At 41.2% G+C, this 18906-nt stretch overlaps 1 protein-coding gene across 1 annotated transcript; it reads left to right on the plus strand.

Moving 5' to 3' along the window:
* Nucleotides 1-6724: 6724 nt before the first annotated feature.
* On the plus strand, nt 6725-9187 carry LOC115129655 (ADP-ribosylation factor-like protein 4C). Its single transcript, XM_029660258.2, has one exon. The coding sequence runs from the start codon at nt 7224-7226 to the stop codon at nt 7800-7802; it is 579 nt and encodes a 192-aa protein (XP_029516118.1). The 5' UTR covers nt 6725-7223; the 3' UTR covers nt 7803-9187.
* Nucleotides 9188-18906: the final 9719 nt, after the last annotated feature.

Raw genomic sequence — 18906 nt, forward strand, 5'->3', positions numbered from 1 at the left:
AAAAGTTTTTTTGTATTCCCATAAAAAAGGTACTTTTAATGAGGTAACTGAATTCATGAAAACACAAAGATATTATAATGAACAACAAATCACAGTAATATATGGATGGATGAAATACTGTATGCAACAGGATCTCACACACAAATTTCCAGTCTTGACGTTCGTCCAACTTGCGCCAAGGTCTAATTGCAAGTCAAACGGCAAATTATGCCATCAAAAAGTGAGATTGGGTTGCAGCGACTGTCTGTTAGTTACATTTGACATTTGAGTCATTTAGCAGACGCTCTTATCCAGAGCGACTTACAGTTGGTGCGTTCATCTTAAGATAGCTAGGTGAGACGACCACATCTCAGTCGTAGTAAGTCAATTCTTCCTCAATAAAGCAAGACAAGTGCAACTTTTATTTGTATTAATTTGAAGGTTGAAAAACAGATGGGCTGTGGCATTCTGGATAAGTTGCAGGGGTTTGATGGCAAAAGCGGGGAGCCCAGCCAACAGATAGTTGCAGTAGTCCAGACGGGATATGACTAGTGCCCGGATTAGGCCCTGCGTCACTAGTTGTTGGAGTTCGTGGGAGGCCTTGGTTTATCTGAGTTCTAGCAATATGAGAGTGGATACCCAAGCCGAGGCATTACACATAGTTCAGTAGAAGGATGTTTAAATGTATGAAACTTTCTCTGTGCCCAATATTGAAGGTAGAGCTCTCATTGGAAGGGCACTGCAGCAGTTGAATCAATGTGATTTCCATAGGTCTGATCGAAATGTACCACCCCCTCACCTCTCCACAGTCTGGACAGAGAGAGGACAGGCTCGACGTGCACCTATTAAAAGAGAGGAGGATGAAGGAGAAAGAGGGGGAGCAAAAAAGAGGAGATGGAGAAGAGTGGCCAGACACCAATGCATTCCTAAACGTATAGATCACATCTAGTATTGTGTTGCTGTCTGTCCTGTCGCACCTTTATATAATAATAATGGGGTTAATTAATTAAACTCAATCTATGATAATTATTCCTCCATAACGGAGACAGACTCCCCATGGCGACGGAGGGCACCTGCAGTTCCCTTCTTCCTGCTTCCATATGAGTCACCACGGCGATAAACATTCCTCCCTGCCCGTCGCCTGGTTACAGCTCAATGGCCTTCACCGTGCGTGCTCAGAGAGAGGGTCACACCATTGTCTGGGGTTCGACCCTCTGCTTGTGAATCATGCATAAACCAATGAATGCCCATGAGACATTAAGGCCAGTCCAGACCATACACAGTGTATTGGGACATTGAGGATGGCTGTGAAAGAAATCCTCACGCAAATACAAAGTACAAATGCAAAGCAGGCCTACAATCGTCACTTTCTCAGATAAGCTGAGGAATTGAAGCTTGGGACAGGGCAGGGGCTTAGTTTCCCAGGCCCATGTTTCACCTCATGTGTTCTTTTATTTCTCAAAATGTAAATGAACTGTTATGGTCAAAAGAGGTGCCTAGGCTAGTGGGTTTTATAATGGAGGAAGCTTTTTGAGGTAATGATGATGTGATCATTAGTCTACAGATGGAAGATGTTGTGAGCTGAGGGCGAGGCTTGTCCCATTTACTAAATGTTGTTTGATTTCATATCCTGTCTCCCTGGGATCATGAATAATCACCTCTGTCCCTGACTCCGTGTGTGTGTGTGTGCGCGTCCGTGCACGTGTGTATGTGACTCCATGGTGTGTGTGCCAGTGTGTCCATGTGCCAGTGTATGTGTGTGTGTTCACTCAAAGTACTGTAATTTATAGGGAGGGAGAACATATTGGCTGAATGTGCTGCTTTGATGATTTGCTGTCTCCATGGTAACCTCTCCATATAAACACTTGCCAAGGGAGTGAGCTTGCCTCTGTCTGAGAAGAGGGGGAAAGCACTTGAGTTTCTACTGCCAACAGCCTGACACTGAGGGAGAGAGAGGGGGAGGGCCTAGTCACTCTACAACACTACACACAGTGATCATCGTAAATCTTGTTGACTTCAATTCAATGCTTCTACAATATTCAAAAATATTTTAGCTGTGAAAAATAAATAACCTAACCAGGCAACAAAATGCTGCAAACCTAGTTTCCGGTGAAACCAGTGTAGGCTAGTTACAGTTGTCTTACTCTCTAGGCCTGGTCATATAAAAATGCTGTCCTAAGCAGTATACCAAATGGCCTTGTTGCTACTTTTCCTGTTCACTTTCTCACTAATGTCCCATGGAGTCTTGCAGGGTTCTGTAAATTATACTGTCAGCACATGAGAATAAGAGTATAGTCAGGTGGGCGGGCGGGAGGAGGACAGGACAGGAGGGAATGGCCAGGACACCCATGGCACAAAGTGGACACTTTAATTAACAGTCTCACTAGTTCAGCAGCGAAGGGAGACTGGTACTCTCTCTCACTCTGTTTGTCTCTCTCTCGTTCTCTATCCAATCCAGGCTGCATCACATCCGGCCGTGATTGGGAGTCCCATAGGGCGGCGCACAATTGGCCCAGCGTCGTCCGGGTTTGGCCCGGGGTAGGCCGCTATGGTAAATAAGAATTTGTTTTTAACTGACTTGCCTAGTTAAATAAGGGTTTACATTTAAAAATGTAAAAATAATCAATAGGAGGTTATTAGACCATCCCCTCTTCTAACTATACTAGGACATGACTGGAGTTTCATTTAACCCACAGTAGATTTCTGCCACACTGTCGTTCTAAATAAGTTGACCTATTTGCTTATGGTTTTGCCTACACCTAGTGACCTGCTTCTTAAATGATATGAGCAAAAAATATGGCAAGCCAGACAAAAATTCAAAGGGCCTATTTATATAACGAATGTGAATTCGGAGGGCAGAAATGATTAAATATTAAAGCATTAGACCTCTCACTAAATGCATCAGTCATACAAAAGTTACACTTAAATCCGAAATGGTTCTCCAGTAAATTGGTAGGAATGTCTCACCCCATGTTCAAGAATGGCCTTTTCCCCTTTATTCAGATTACAACTGCTCACTTTCGGTTGTTTGAAAACAAAATCGTCTCCAAAATACAGTTATTTTTTAAACAAGCCTTAGAAAGTTGGTTGCAATTTCAGTTTAATCCACCTGAAAAGAAAGAACAAATGATACAACAAATATAGTGTGGTTAAACTTAAATATACTAATTGATTTTAAAAAATTGAAAAATGTATGACTTTTGTAAATGATATCATAAATAGGAATCAAATCAAATCAAATCAAATCAGATTTATTTATATAGCCCTTCGTACATCAGCTGATATCTCAAAGTGCTGTACAGAAAGTGCTGTACAGAGTGGTGGCGTTATGTCACACATGCAGCTACCACAGACATATGGAAATGTCTGCTCTGCCCAAAATTACAACCAACTAATTGCAGCATTACCACAAAAAATGGAAGAGGTAAGTAGAAGGGGAAAAAAGCAAGGAAGATAAATTGAAAAATAGTTGGGAAGAGATTTTTGAGATTTCCATTGCACGTGGTTTATGTATTGACATGCAAAACAACCCCGGACGCAAAACGTAGAATTTTTCAATTTAAATGATTTTACAAAATTCTTGCAACCAATAGAATGTTATATATTTTGGGGGATACAATCTTCCCAGCTCTGCAGATTCTGCTGTGAGGAGGCAGAGTCATTAGATCATTTATTTTGGTACTGTCCATATTTTTTTGTGAAGCATCACAGCACAGTTGTAAAATATATGGCAAATAGAAATCCAAAATGGATGGTGTTCAGAGATAGATGGGAGGGGTTGAACAGAGATGAAGGGTGGGACTAATAACAAGATAACCAATGTAAAACATACAGGGTCTGTAAAATGTATATAGGTTCAGAAATCTTGTGAAATAGCACAGTTACAAATAGAAATGGAACTGAATGGACATCAGAAATAGAGGAAGGACTAAAAACAAATAAAAAATATAACTATTGTAAAATAGACTGTCTGTAAAATGTGTATAAACTGATGGTAGAAGCCTAAGTGTTATTGTTTATTAGTTTACAATTGGAGGAAGGCTGGTAGGGTTTGCGGGAAATAATAAAGGTATATTCTAAAAAAAAGTATGTACTGTATATGTATGTATGTATGTATATATATGAATGTTTATGTCATATATGGGAGATTGGAAATGATGCAGACAATTACATTGATGGAAGCAACAATCTTTCCGCAATATTAAAGCTGATCCACCCCTTTAAAAAAATTTATGAAATTAAATTAAACTTAAAAATAGGCTGTTCTGTGTTTTAGCCACAGCATGGAATTGCATTGTATCTCTCTGGTTTGAACCTTTATCGTTGCTTAAGTCTGAGCTCAAAACTAAGTCTACTGGGTGTTGCTATTCTCCATTGAATGCATTCTTGTGTCTATACCTTGACACGCTTCCTTTCGTCTCAGGAACACTTCCAAGGCTCTTGAAATTGCCAGTGCCTAGCAACAGAATGGGTCCCATGTGTTCGGATGTGTTGAGTGTTCTGCTTTCCATTTCAATATGTATATTATTCTAATCCACACACCATTTCAAGCTCCTCTAAGAAATTGCGTGTAGGTGACAGGCTGCCATGTTTGATTTAATCTATAAACAAATATCATTTAATAGAATAAAGTACATCTTTTTCCCTGTTAACTACATTTTTGGTTAAAGACAATATGCAAATCCTGCTTCACAACAGCTTGTGTGTGTGTGTGTTTCTGTGCATGCGGGCGTGCTTGTGTGTGTGTGTGTGTGTGTGTGGTCTCCATTTTACTCCGGTTTCCCTACTGAAAATAGCAGCAGTGTTTCTCCCTCCACCTGTAGTGTACCCTCTCCTCTGCAGGCAGGCTGTGTCCACTGGACCATAGCAGAGGCAGTACCAGGTACACTGGAGATGGAGTGGAAGACAAAAGTGAAGGGACTTCCGAGTGTGTGGGGGTCGATTTCAGGGAAGGAGAAATGTCAAACCTTGCTGAATGCCGAACTAGATAGAGCAGAAGTTAGAACATGAAATGTATCCTCATTTAGCTGTTAATCAGGCTTTCACGGGTAATATACAGAAACCGTAGGCTACTAAAATCACTTTGTTTGGCACCAAATGTTCTTTTAAAACTAACAATGTACAACATGAATTAAAAGAAAGTTCTGGAACCTTGAAAGTTCAACCAAAAATGCTACATTACTTAGAGAGAGAAAATGTTGGGCTACAAAGTGATGATTGCAGTATTGGTAGAAACGCTTCAAGCCTCCAAGAACGCCAAGCACACTTCTACTAAAGATCCATGATTTGGCCTGTGTCATTATTTACCCCATCAAAACGAGTCACATCTGCATCCCAAATGGCACCCTGTTCCCTACATAGTGCCCTACTTTTGACCACATGCAATGGGGCTCTGGTAAAAAGTTGTCACTCTATACGGAAAAGACGACCATTTGAGACTCGAACTGAGAGAACTGGAAGGAAATCAATGTTACTGATGTCTCTTTATGCCACTGAAGCACTTTACATCAGAGCTACTTTGAAATGCATGAGCTGGCATGGCTGGAAGGATGGCTCAGGTGTCAGGCAGTAGGACTGGTTAAACACCAATAAAGAAGTGGCATTTCACATGGAGAGAGAGCGATAAAAGAGACTCCTTTTGTCTTCCTATAGGGAGCTGGATAAGGCAACATTATTTGCAATGTGTTGATTTGTGATGAGCCTCAGCTTTCTTTCATTTTATTGATCCCAGCTCCCACCACATGCTGCATCAATGAGCCACGCAAGGATAAAAAGCCATTTGTGGGGAACACGGCCCTGTTGAGTCAGGTTGCACAGTTAGATATGTAGAAAGGCTATAGGCCTCCCTTGACTGGATCCTAGTAGGAGCATCATTCTTTACTCTAACTCTCTCTTTCTCCCTCTCTCCTTGAGTTGAGCTGTATAATTAGTTTGCTTCTTTGGGGATAAAACGTTTTTGTATGAAGAAACAAAATATATAGCCTATTAGCCAACAAGTCTATATGTTGCACTGTGTGTATTTATGCATAAACTATTTAGTTACAAAGCATAGGAATTCACTAATAGACCTACCCTAAATGGTCTCATATACGATTAAGAAAGGCTGACCTGAAAATAAAATGCATCCCTGGCTGAACTGTGATAAATGGAGAAAATATGAATTAGGTGCTTAGTTAATAACCCCTGAGGCAGGCTGTAAAGGCCCACACAATAAAACGGCAGCCCTGCCACTTGGTTTGCTATGGAAGCCTGCTGAGGAGTTGTCCTGACATCTAGTGGTGTATCTTTGCAACACATGCATGTTTTGTAATGTGATGAAAATGCAACTTGCCATGGGTCATTATAAAAAAAAAAGGCAATAGGCCTACCCGGCAAATAAATGTGTCTAAACTCAACCTCCTCAATTATGGTGCAGTATTCATGTCATAGGCATACATATTTTAAATTTCTATATTTATTTGTATGTGTATGTCATAGCTTACACGGGTGCCAGGAATTTATTTGAATAAATAAATAAATATAACACTGTACAAAGTTTTGTAACCTTGAAGTTTCGTTTCACTATTGACCCTTAGTGCAGTTTGCTTGCCGCTATGCACACGCGGCACCGGTAATGTGAAGTTTCTCCCCTCCATACTGAGGTCTATAAGCATTCCTGATTTGTCTGCTACGCGAAGGCGGAGTCTCCTAGTGTAGTAGACTAATTTGTGTGCGCAACGCTGAATGGTAACCACTGTGGCAACCTTGTGAACCAACAGTCTCTCCACAGCGCTGGGCTTCAGGATGTTATTTTTTTCGCTGAGAACAGAAATGTTCTTTATTTAGGCTACCTGGCCTCTTCAGAGAAGGTCTGCATTTGCATATTAATTCATTTCAAGACGAGATGTTAATACAACAACCCGTGGTGGATTGTTAGGCAGCATCCGATTATTGAATAGCATTTGTTGGCTGCAGCTGTATGCGACGGGAGACAACGTGCCAGAGGTGACTGCATCTCATCGCAGCATTTATTGATAGACCAAGGGGGACTGATGACAATAACAATTTCAGATAGTATTTAATTGTGCTCGTCTACAACACATACAGGTTATCTACCTCGAGAAATGCGTGCTTGCAGAACGCATTAGCAGAAGATGGAACAACAATGACTTTTTTCATATAGATCTCTGAAAGCTATAGCCCATGTGTATGCCTAGCTTAAAGCAGGTCCCTCTTATTGGACTTCTCATTCACTAGTGCGTAAAATGGGCAACAGTTTTTCTAACATAGCTGCTTTTCAGTCCCTGCATATTGTTATGCTGGGTTTAGATTCTGCCGGTAAAACGACTGTTCTGTACCGCCTGAAATTCAACGAATTTGTGAACACTGTTCCCACAATCGGATTTAACACCGAGAGGATAAAACTGAGTAACGGTACCGCCAAAGGGATTAGTTGTCATTTTTGGGACGTCGGGGGACAGGAGAAGCTGAGACCGTTGTGGAAATCCTACAGTCGGTGCACGGATGGCATAATTTACGTAGTGGACTCAGTGGACGTGGACAGACTAGAGGAAGCCAAAACAGAACTGCATAAAGTTACCAAATTCGCAGAAAACCAGGGGACTCCATTACTGGTGATAGCCAACAAGCAGGACTTGCCCAAGTCTCTACCGGTCCATGAGATTGAGAAGCAACTGGCACTGCACGAGCTCAGCCCTTCTACCACCTACCATGTCCAGCCTGCATGTGCCATCATAGGTGAAGGTCTCCATGAAGGCATGGATAAACTGTATGAAATGATTGTGAAACGAAGGAAATCATTGAAACAAAAGAAAAAGAGATAAAAACTCATTACTGTGAAGTTGACCGCTATCTTCTGAGCTGCCTGCTACTGTACCGTGACTTTTGCTATAGTGGGCATGTCAGGTGATTCTTGTTATGATCCACTGTATAGCTTTGGGTTTATTGGTGAAGCTAGTCACTTTTAGCTGTGCTGTTACATTCAATTACACAGAGGGAGGAAAATAAAAACTTGCCTCTTGCTATCAGAACTGTCCTTGACAGGCTGGTACCTGTTTGTTGCTGCGTCACAGTATTTTCTTGTCAATACTTTTTTTCTCCTGAAGAGTGCATGGCCTACACAGCACTTTTTGACAGACTGGAGTAGCCCACATTATTTCCTGATTGGAATGAACGTCATTAATCAATATGCTTATAATTTTATTTTCCCACTGCGAGCTCTGTTTATGTTACTAACACATTGAGAGAGACCGTCCATTTCTTTCTAATATTTCCTCTGCTCATTTGATAACTGGGAAAACAGTGCTGTTTTATAGTAGAATACAATAGCCTATATTGGGGTTAAGGTGTCTTTCGAATATAGAAGCCTATTCATATATTGCACGTTTCACCACAATATTATTTGGAACGTTTGTTTTATGACTGATGCCCATTCTACTTAATGCAGTGCCGATGAAGATTTAGTCTGAAGTGCATTACTGTGGCTTGGAAACACGATTATATTCCGAAAGGAGGCTAATAATTAGTAGGACAAGCTTTTGTCATTATTGTTATGTCGCCAGATTGACTTTAGATGCAGTATAACTTTAGCTAGCTAAGATTGAGGGGAGAGTGCAACATTTTTGCTAGCTAACATTAGCATTGGTACCTATTTCTGACAAACTTTGCTATCTCACGGCAACATTGTCATCTCTCTCAAGTAAACTTGACGCCATCATAATGATGGCAAAGTTGTTTTCTACTAATTATTTGTCTTCTTCAGCAACATCATCGGATTTCCAGGCCACTATAGTGTAATTTTAATGAAACAGTAATTAGCCCCCACTCAGAAAGTCTGGGACTGCAGTCCAAACACTTAAAAGACACATCATCATTCACTTACTTTCGCCTTACAGGCTGACTACACCGCACGCGTCGCGTTGCAAAAATACATTTAAAAATCTATATTATTAAATTATTACGCCAACGAGCATCTGCGTTGCCAAGGGCTAAAATAGAAATCAGTTATATTTGTGACGCAGATCGTGCTGCAAGTCCTGCCTCTCCCATCTCCTCATTGGTTTATAGAAGCAGGTACCCACGTGCCATCTCCTCATTGGTTATACCCATATGGGTGACTGAAAGACGAACTAGGTCAGTGGCGGTAATACACCTAATTTATGAAAGTTGCCAATCTCAATATAAAGTCCATAGAAGAAAAAGCTTAGAAGAATGACTAGAAATGATTCGGATGACCGGTTTGTGTGTGGATTAATTGTCAGAGTAGAGGACCTTGTGCATTTCAGGTAAAATAACAACTCAATGTTTATATCCCAGGACAAATTAGCTAGCGACAGCAAGCTAGCTAAATTGGACAAATTAGCTAGCAAGCTAGCTAGCAAAATTGCCATAAATGTTTAGTGCTTTTCACCTGTCCCAAAACTAATGTAATTTGTTCAGAGTTTGTTTTGATATTTTAACCTGTGTGTCGTGTTTGGTGTGGGGGGAAATTTATGCACGATGGCGCATGCGCACAGTCGGATTGGGTTCCGTGTTACATGCTGACCACATGACTCGCGTTGCGTGCGCAAGAGTTGCAAGATAAATTTAAACACAGTTGAAGTCGGAAGTAAAAAATACCTTAGTCAAATACATTTAAACTCAGTTTATCACAATTCCTGACATTTAATCCTAGTAAAAATTCCCTGTTTTAGGTCAGTTAGGATCACCACTTTATCTTAATAGAATGTGAAATATCAGAATAATAGTAGAGAGAATGATTTATTTCAGCTTTTATTTCTTTCATCACATTCCCAGTGGGTCAGAACTTTCCATACACTCAATTAGTATTTGGTAGCATTGCCTTTAAATTGTTTAACCTGGGTCAAACATTTTGGGTAGCCTTCCACAAGCTTCCCACAATAGGTTGGGTGAATTTTGGCCATTTCCTCTTGACAGAGCTTGTGTTACTGAGTCAGGTTTGTAGGCCTCCTAGCTCGCACACACTTTTTCAGTTCTGCCCACAAATGTTCTGTAGGATTGAGGTCAGGGCTTTGTGATGGCCACTCCAATACCTTGACTTTGTTGCTAAGCCATTATGTCACAACTTTGAAAGTATGCTTGGGATCATTGTCCATTTGGAAGACCCATTTGCGACCAAGCTTTAACTTAACTGATGTCTTGAGATGTTGCTTCAATATATACACATCATTTTCCTGCCTTATGATGCCATCTATTTTGTGAAGTGCACCAGTCCCTCCTGCAGCAAAGCACACCCACAACATGATGCTGCCACCCCTGTGCTCACGGTTGGGATGGTCTTCTTCGGCTTGCAAGCCTCCCCCTTTTTCCTCCAAACATAACGATGGTCATTATGGCCAAACAGTTCTATTTTTGTTTCATCAGACCAGAGGACAATTCTCCAAAAAGTATGATCTTTGTCCCCATGTGCAGTTGCAAACCGTAGTCTGGCTTTTTTATGGCTGTTTTTGAGCAGTGGCTTCTTCCTTGCTGAGCTGCCTTTCAGGTTATGTCGATATAGGACTCCTTTTACTGTGGATATAGATACTTTTGTACCTGTTTCCTACAGCATCTTCACAAGGTATTTTGCTGTTGTTCTGGGATTGATTTGCCCTTTTCGCACACCAAAGTATGTTCATCTCTAGGGGACAGAACGCGTCTCCTTCCTGAGTGGTATGATGGTCCCATGTTTTTTCACATAATGATTGTGTTTTCATGTATGCCCTACAGTCAATTTTGAGTGCATGTCTACTTATATTAAATATATAATTATTAATATACGCCTACCACTTGTAGCTAGCAAATGAATTAGCTAACTAATGTTAGCCTGACTGCTGTAGCTGGAACTTCTGAAGAAGGAAATTTTTTTATTTCTACAATTTCTAAAAGATAACCAAACAAAACATATTTACTTTTTACGAGACGTGCTTGTGCCGTCATGTGCATTAGTATCACAATTTCAAACTTATTTGCATTCGTTTTTACTTATACTTGTATGTTGACTTCTCCATTGATGTTGTTTTTAAGTTTTCGTGGACTTTTCTTAGCGGATGTACAATCGTCGCAAATTGAATTTTGGAGAGTTTCAGGCCCCGGAGTGAACATAATTGTACACTCTCAAAGCCGACTAAAAACGAGGGCTGAGGGGCTTACGTTACAAACTCCCCTTGCTTGGCTAATCATTTGGACCTCCTTCCAAGATGGCGACGGGGATTCCCCCAAGGGCATAAGGCGAGGGCAAGTGGACGAGGGTGTGTCTTTTAAGTGTTGGGACCGCAACCTATGTGTTCTCACTTCAATAGCATGATACTCACCCGTGTTCTAGTTGCTACGTCCTCGTTTACATTGGTAGTAGTTAAATAAAGGTTTAAAAATATATATATACAGTATATATAGAATAATTATTGGTAGAATAATAACTAGCCAACAATAGAAAAACCAAACTGTATGTACAGTAAGACACATTCATATTTTTTTCGAAATTAAAATGTTTGTTAAAAAAACTTGTACACTTTTATTTACTTTCCTGAGAGGTTTTGACACTTAATGGTATGCTAGTAAATGTGTGGAGGTCATTTTATTTTACTGAGTAATTTAAATGTGGAGATTGTTGGCTGATTGTCCAATGCAGATAGATTTGCATTTGAAACGGTTCTTTTTCTGAGTAAATCTATGCAACTGTGTTGTGACAGGATGTTTTTTTAGTAGTAGGTAGAATATTTAAAAAGTGAAGAGGTATACAAAATACATCATTCATTCTTACATTTTAAAACTGCTTATACAGTGTGACAAAATGTGTGCGCACAGTTACATCTCAGGTACAGAGGCTAATAGACTTAGGCAGATATTTCTTTTTATTTGACCTTTATTTAACTAGGCAAGTCAATTAAGAACAAATTCTTATTTACAATGACGTCCAAATCCGGACGACACTGGGCCAATTGTACACTGCCCTATGGGACTCCCAATCACGTCTGGTAAATTATCCAATAAATGCCAAAGAACAGTAGTAGTTTAACAGTAAATTACTGTAAAGACTTGCTGTATTTCGAATGGTCCTGTAATTTCACTCCACAGAATACAGTACCCACTGTATTTTTGGAGCACCTATAACCTTTTCTCTCATTAACATATTTTGAGGCGTGCCTTGTAAGAGGGTGCATGTATTGCACCCGTTAGTGAGAGTGATGTACCCATTTCATTGATATGTGGTACTGTAGTAGTTTACCAACAATTACATGTGTATAGGGGACAGATTGGAGTGTCAGTAAGTAATGATTGAGTATTTGCCATGTCCTTTGGTCTGTTTTGCACTGTAGTCATTGCTAGTTTGGAAGCCTTTGATAAGGCCTTTAAAAATGCAAGTGATATACGACTTTGAGCATGGTATGATCATCGGTGCGCCTGAGTGTGCTAAACTGTCATCAAGGCAAATGATGGCTACTTTGAAGAATCTATAATATAAAATATATTTTGATTTGTTTTTGCACTTTTTTGGTTACTACATGTTACCATATGTGTTATTTCATAGTTTTGATGTCTTCACTATTATTCTAAAATGTAGACAATAGTAAAAAAATAAAGAAGAACCCTTGAATGAGTAGGTGTGTCCAAACTTTTGACTGGTACTGTATATTTAAGCAATAAGGCACGAGGGGGTGTGTATATGGCTAATATACCACGGCTAAGGGATGTTCTTAGGCACAACGCAACATGGAGATCCTGGATACAACCCTTAGCTGTGGTATATTAGCCATATACCACAACCCCCCGAGGTCCCCTTATTGCTATTATAAACGTTTTACCAACGTAATTAGAGCAGTAAAAATAAATGTTTTGTCATACCTGTGACATACCATGGCTGTCAGTCAATCAACATTCAGGGCTCGAACCACCCAGTTTCTAAATATATATATTAATATCATTATCTGTCATTCCCGCACCCCCTCTCTGGCCCTCGAGGGCGCCAGGCTACCCATCATTACGCACACCTGTCACCATCATTACGCGCATCAGCGCTTCATTGGACTCACCTGGACTCCTTCACTTTGTTGATTGCCCCCTCTATATCTGTCTGCTCCTCAGTTTGTTGCCCATGCCAGCATTAATGTCATTTTGTTTCCCCTGGTAAGACACTGTCTGTGTTCGGTTTCATTTCTGTTATTTATTAAATGTTCACTCCCTGTACTTGCTTCTCATCTCCAAGTGTCTGTCCTCACAATTATCAGTACCATTATCCTCACAAGGTGAGGTATTGAAAGGTATTGAAAACAGGGTTGTCAATAAATTGAACCCTTATGAAATAAATCATACAAATACTGAATGCTTAAAAAAAGGGGGAAATTATGTTTTTTTATACAAATTATTTTATTGCTGAGAGAAAGAGATTTTTTTAACAGGTAATTTAAAAAAAATCTTGACAGATAATGGTTAAATTTACTGGCGCCTCTGTTTTCAATATCTTTCAATACCTCACCTTGTGAGGATAATGGAGCCTGTTTATAAAATGTTTTATTTGAAGACATTGGGAGGGATCTTAGACCATTCCTCCATACGTAATCTTTCCAGATTCTTGATATCCTTCATCGTTGCTGTCTGATGAAAACCTTGTAACTCAATTTGTGCAGAATTTTGCATGTATTAAAAGCAGTAACTCTCCTCAATGTACTCTGATCATTTCATGATTCTAGGACCAAGACAATGTATGCAAAATAGTTTCTGCAGTATGGTAATTTTAGGTTTGTTAATGGTCAAATGTGTCCATTTGTTTAATTTCCTGAAAAGTTTCTGTTTTGGAGATGAGGTTTTCATCAGACAGAGACGATATTTTATATCTTTCGACTCCCAACCCACCACTGGTGTGCGTGGCCAAAGAGCTCTATTTTCATGTCATCTAATGTAAATGCCTGGAGTTTGCTAAACGACACTGGCACTTGGATTGGAACCTATGCTACGGTCATATTACATGAAAATAGAGCTCTTTGGCCATGAACACCGGTGGTGGGTTTAGCGTTGAAAGAAATAGGCATATGCAGAAAATAACCCTATCCCTACTGTAAAATATGCTGTTGAATCTTTGATGTTATAGGGCTGTTTTGCTTCCACTGGTCCTGGTGCCTTCGTTAAGGTCAACAACATCATGAACTTTACCAGTACCATGACATTTTAGCTAAAAACCTGGTTTCCTCTGCCAGGAGGCTGACACTTGGAACTTCCAGCAAGACAATAACCCCAAACACACATCAAAATCTACAAAGAAATAGTTAATTGACCACAAAATCAACATTTTGCAATGGCCATCTCAGTCTGCAGACTTGAACCCCATGTGGTTGGAATTGATGAGGGCAGTCCATAAGAGCAGACGAAGGATATCAAGGATCTGGAAAGATTCTGTATGGCGGACTGGTCTAAGAAAAACAAGGGATCCAATCATTTCGACCCCTATTCTTCTAAAGATTTTTTTAATACTTGTTATACAAAATCTCTTTCTCTGAGCAATTGTATTAATATAGTAAAATAAATATATATATATGATTTATTTTATACAGTCTTTTTTGCTCATCTTTATCAAGGGATCCAATAAGTCTGTATATACAGTGCATTCGGAAAGTATTTAGACCCCTTGACCTTTTCCACATTTTGTTACGTTACAGCCTTATTCTAAAATGGATTAAAAATAACTTTAAAAAATCCTCATGAATCTACACACAATAACCCATAAGGACAAAGCCAAAACAGTTTTTTTTATATATGCTAATTTATGCAAATTAAAACAGAAATACCTTATTTATATAAGTATTCAGAACCTTTGCTATGACAATCAAAACTGAGGTCAGGTGTATCCTGTTTCCATTGATCATCCTTGAGATGTTTCTACAACTTCACTGGAGTCCACCTGTGGTAAATTAAATTGATTGGACATGATTTGGAAAGGCACACACCTGTTTATATAAGGTTCCACAGTTGATAGTCTATGTCAGAGTGAAAACCAAGCCAAGAGATCAAAGGAATTGTCTGTAGAGCTCCTAGAAAGGAATGTGTCGAGACACAGATCTGGGGAAGGGTAACAAAAAATGTCTGCAGCATTGAAGGTCCCCAAGAACACAGTGGCCTCCATCATTCTTAAATGGAAGAAGTTTGGAACCACCAAGACCCTTCCTAGAGCTGGTCGCCCGACCAAACTGAGCTATCAGGGGAGAAGGGCCTTGGTCAGGGAGGTGACCAAGAACCCGATGTTCACTCTGACAAAGCTCCAGAGTTCCTCTGTGGAGATGGGAGAACCTTCCAGAAGGACAACCATCTCTGCAGCACTCCACCAATCAGGCCATTATGGTAATACATAGAGTACATCACCAATAAACACACAATTAAAACACAACAAGGACACACAGACACCAATAGCAGCAGCACATCATCAATGAATATAAAAACAAAGAATTCATGTTAAAAAAGTCTCATAGCATAATGTAAAAACGATCGACAGTATTTTGGACCTAGGTAAAATGAATCTGTCTGATATCGCACTGCGATGTTCCAAGCAGATACTGTCGGGTGGGTGGACAGTGTTGATACTCAAATCAAATGAAATTGTATTTGTCACATGCGCCGAATACAACAGTGAAATGCTTACTTACAAGCCCTTAACCAACCATGAAAAATAAAAACGACAGGAGGGAGGGACAATTCAAACGGTCTGGGTAGCCATTTGATTAGATGTTCAGTATTCTTATGGCTTCGGGGTAGAAGCTGTTTAGAAGCCGTGCGGTAGCAGAGAGAACACTCTATGATTAGGGTGGCTGGAGTCTTTGACTATTTTTCGGGCCTTCCTCTGACACCGCCTGGTTTTGAGGTCCTGGATGGCAGGAAGCTTGGCCCCAGTGATCTACGCACTAGCCTCTGTAGTGCCTTGTGGTCGGAGGCTGAGCAGATACCATACCAGGCAGTGATGCAAACAGTCAAGATGCTCTCGATGGTGCAGCTGTAGAACCTTTTGAGGATCTGAGGACCCATGCCAAATCTTTTCAGTCTCCTGAGGGGGAATAGGTTTTGTCGTGCCCTCTTCACGACTGTCTTGATGTGCTTGGACCATGTTAGTTTGTTGGTGATATGGACACCAAGGAACTTGAAGCTCTCAACCTGCTCCACTACAGCTCCGTCGATGAGAATGGGGACATGCTTCTCCTTGGTCTTGATCACATTGAGGGAGAGATTGTTGTCCTGGCTCCACATGCCCTCCCTATATGCTGTTGGTGATCAGGCTTACCACTTTTGTGTTATCGGCAAACATATCGATTGTGCTACCAGGGCTGACAAACCCTAGATCACTGTTCTATTCTAACTTCCGCGACGCATATATAGCCCCCCCTCGCTCCGGAAAAGCTGACCACGACTCCATTTTGTTGCTCCCAGCCTATAGACAGAAACTAAAACAGGAAGCAGGCCTGTTCAATTGATGGCAGCATTCGGGCAAAACTGAAAGCCGAACCACAGCTTTTAATCAGGGCAAGGTGACCGTAAACATGACCGAATACAAACAGTGTAGCTATTCCCTCTGCAAGGCAATCAAACAAGCTAAGCGTCAGTATAGAGACAAAGTGGAGTCACAATTCAATGGCTCAGACACGAGAGGTATGTGGCAGGGTCTACAGTCAATCATGGACTACAAAAGGAAAAACATCCTCGTCGCGCACCACGATGTCTTGCTCCCAGACTGACTAAACAACTTTTTTGCTCGCTTTGAGGACAATACAGTGCCACTGACACGGCCCGCTACCAAAACCTGCGGGCTCTCCTTCACTGTAGCCAATGTGAGTAAAACATTTAAACGTGTTAACCCTCACAAGGCTGCAGGCCCAGACGGCATCCCCGGCCGCGTCCTCAGAGCATGATCAGACCACCTGGCTGGTGTGTTTGCAGACATTCAATCAATCCTTATCCCAGTCTGCTGTTCCCACATGCTTCAAGAGGGCCACCATTGTTCCTGTTCCCAAGAAAGCTAGGGTAACTGATCTAAATGACTTCCGTCATCATGAAGTGCTTTGAGAGACAAGTCAAGAACCATATCACCTCCACCCTACCTGACACCCTAGACCCACTCCAATTTGCTTACCGCCACAATAGGTCCACAGACGATGCATTCGCCATCACACTCACACTGCCCTAAACCCATCGGAACAAGAGGAATACCTATGTAAGAATGCTGTTCATCGATTACAGCTCAGCATTTAACACCATAGTACCCTCCAAACTCGTCATTAAGCTTGAGACCCTGGGTCTCGACCCCGCCCTGTGCAACTGGGTCCTGGACTTCCTGACGGGTCGCCCCCAGGTGGTGAGGGTAGGTAACAACATCTCCACCCCGCTGATCCTCAACACTGGGTCCCAACAAGGGTGCGTTCTCAAGGGTGCCCTCTCCTGTACTCCCTGTTCACCCACGACTGCGTGGCCATGCACGCCTCCAACTCAATCATCAAGCTTGCAGACGACACTACAGTGGTAGCCTTGATTACCAACAACGACGAGACGGCCTACAGGGAGGAGGTGAGGGCCCTCGGAGTGTGGTGTCAGGAAAATAACCTCACACTCAATGTCAACAACACAAAGGAGATGATCGTGGACTTCAGGAAACAGCAGAGGGAGCAGCCCCCTATCTACATTGACGGGACAGTAGTGGAGAAGGTAGAAAGTTTTAAGTTCCTCAGCGTACACATCACAGACAAACTGAAATGGTCCACCCACACAGACAATGTGGTGAAAGAGGCGCAGCAGCGCCTCTTCAACCTCAGGAGGCTGAAGAAATTCGGCTTGTCACCATAAACACTCACAAACTTTTACAGATGCACAATCGAGAGCATCCTGTCGGGCTGTATCACCGCCTGGTACAGCAGCTGCTCCGCCCATAACTGTAAGGCTCTCCAGAGGGTGGTGAGGTCTGCAAAACTCATGACCGGGTGCAAACTACCTGCCCTCCAGGACACCTACACCACACGATGTCACAGGAAGGCCAAAAATATCATCAAGGACAACAACCACCCGAGCCACTGCCTGTTCACCCTGCTATCATCCAGAAGGCGAGGTCAGTACAGGTGCATCAAAGCGGGGACCGAGAGACTGAAAAACAGCTTCTATCTCAAGGCTATTAGACTGTTAAACCGCCATCACTAACATTGAGTGGCTGCTGCCAACATACTGACTCAACTCTAGCCACTTTAATAATGGAAAAATCGATGTCATTAATTTATCACGAGCCACTTTATATAATGCTTACCTACCCTACATTAGTAAACTCATATGTGTATACTGTACGCTATACCATCTACTGCATCTTGCCATCTTGATGTAATTAAATGTATCACTAGCCACTTTAAACAATGCCACTTTATATAATGTTTTCATACCCTACATTACTCATCTCATATGTATATACTGTACTCTATACCATCTACTGCATCTTGCCATCTTGATGTAATGTATCACTAGCCACTTTAAACAATGCCACTTCATATAATGTTTTCATACCCTACATTACTCATCTCATGTATATACAGTGGGGCAAAAAAGTATTTAGTCAGCCACCAATTGTGCAAGGTCTCCCACTTAAAAAGATGAGAGAGGCCTGTAAATGTTCATCATAGGTACACTTCAACTATGACAGACAAAATGAGAAAACAAATCCAGAAAATCACATTGTAGGATTTTTAATGAATTTATTTGCAAATTATGGTGGAAAATAAGTATTTGGTCACCAACAAACAAGCAAGATTTCTGGCTCTCACAGACCTGTAACTTCTTCTTTAAGAGGCTCCTCTGTCCTCCACTCGCTACCTGTATTAATGGCACCTGTTTGAACTTGTTATCAGTATAAAAGACACCTGTCCACAACCTCAAACAGTCACACTCCAAACTCCACTATGGCCAAGACCAACGAGC

This window comes from Oncorhynchus nerka, linkage group LG2 (genome assembly GCF_034236695.1).
Source record: "Oncorhynchus nerka isolate Pitt River linkage group LG2, Oner_Uvic_2.0, whole genome shotgun sequence".
Lineage (NCBI taxonomy): Eukaryota > Metazoa > Chordata > Actinopteri > Salmoniformes > Salmonidae > Oncorhynchus > Oncorhynchus nerka.

Coding starts and splice junctions, on each gene's coding strand:
- LOC115129655 (XM_029660258.2), top strand. CDS start 7,224: ATGGGCAACAGTTTTTCTAACATAGCTGCTTTTCAGTCCCTGCATATT.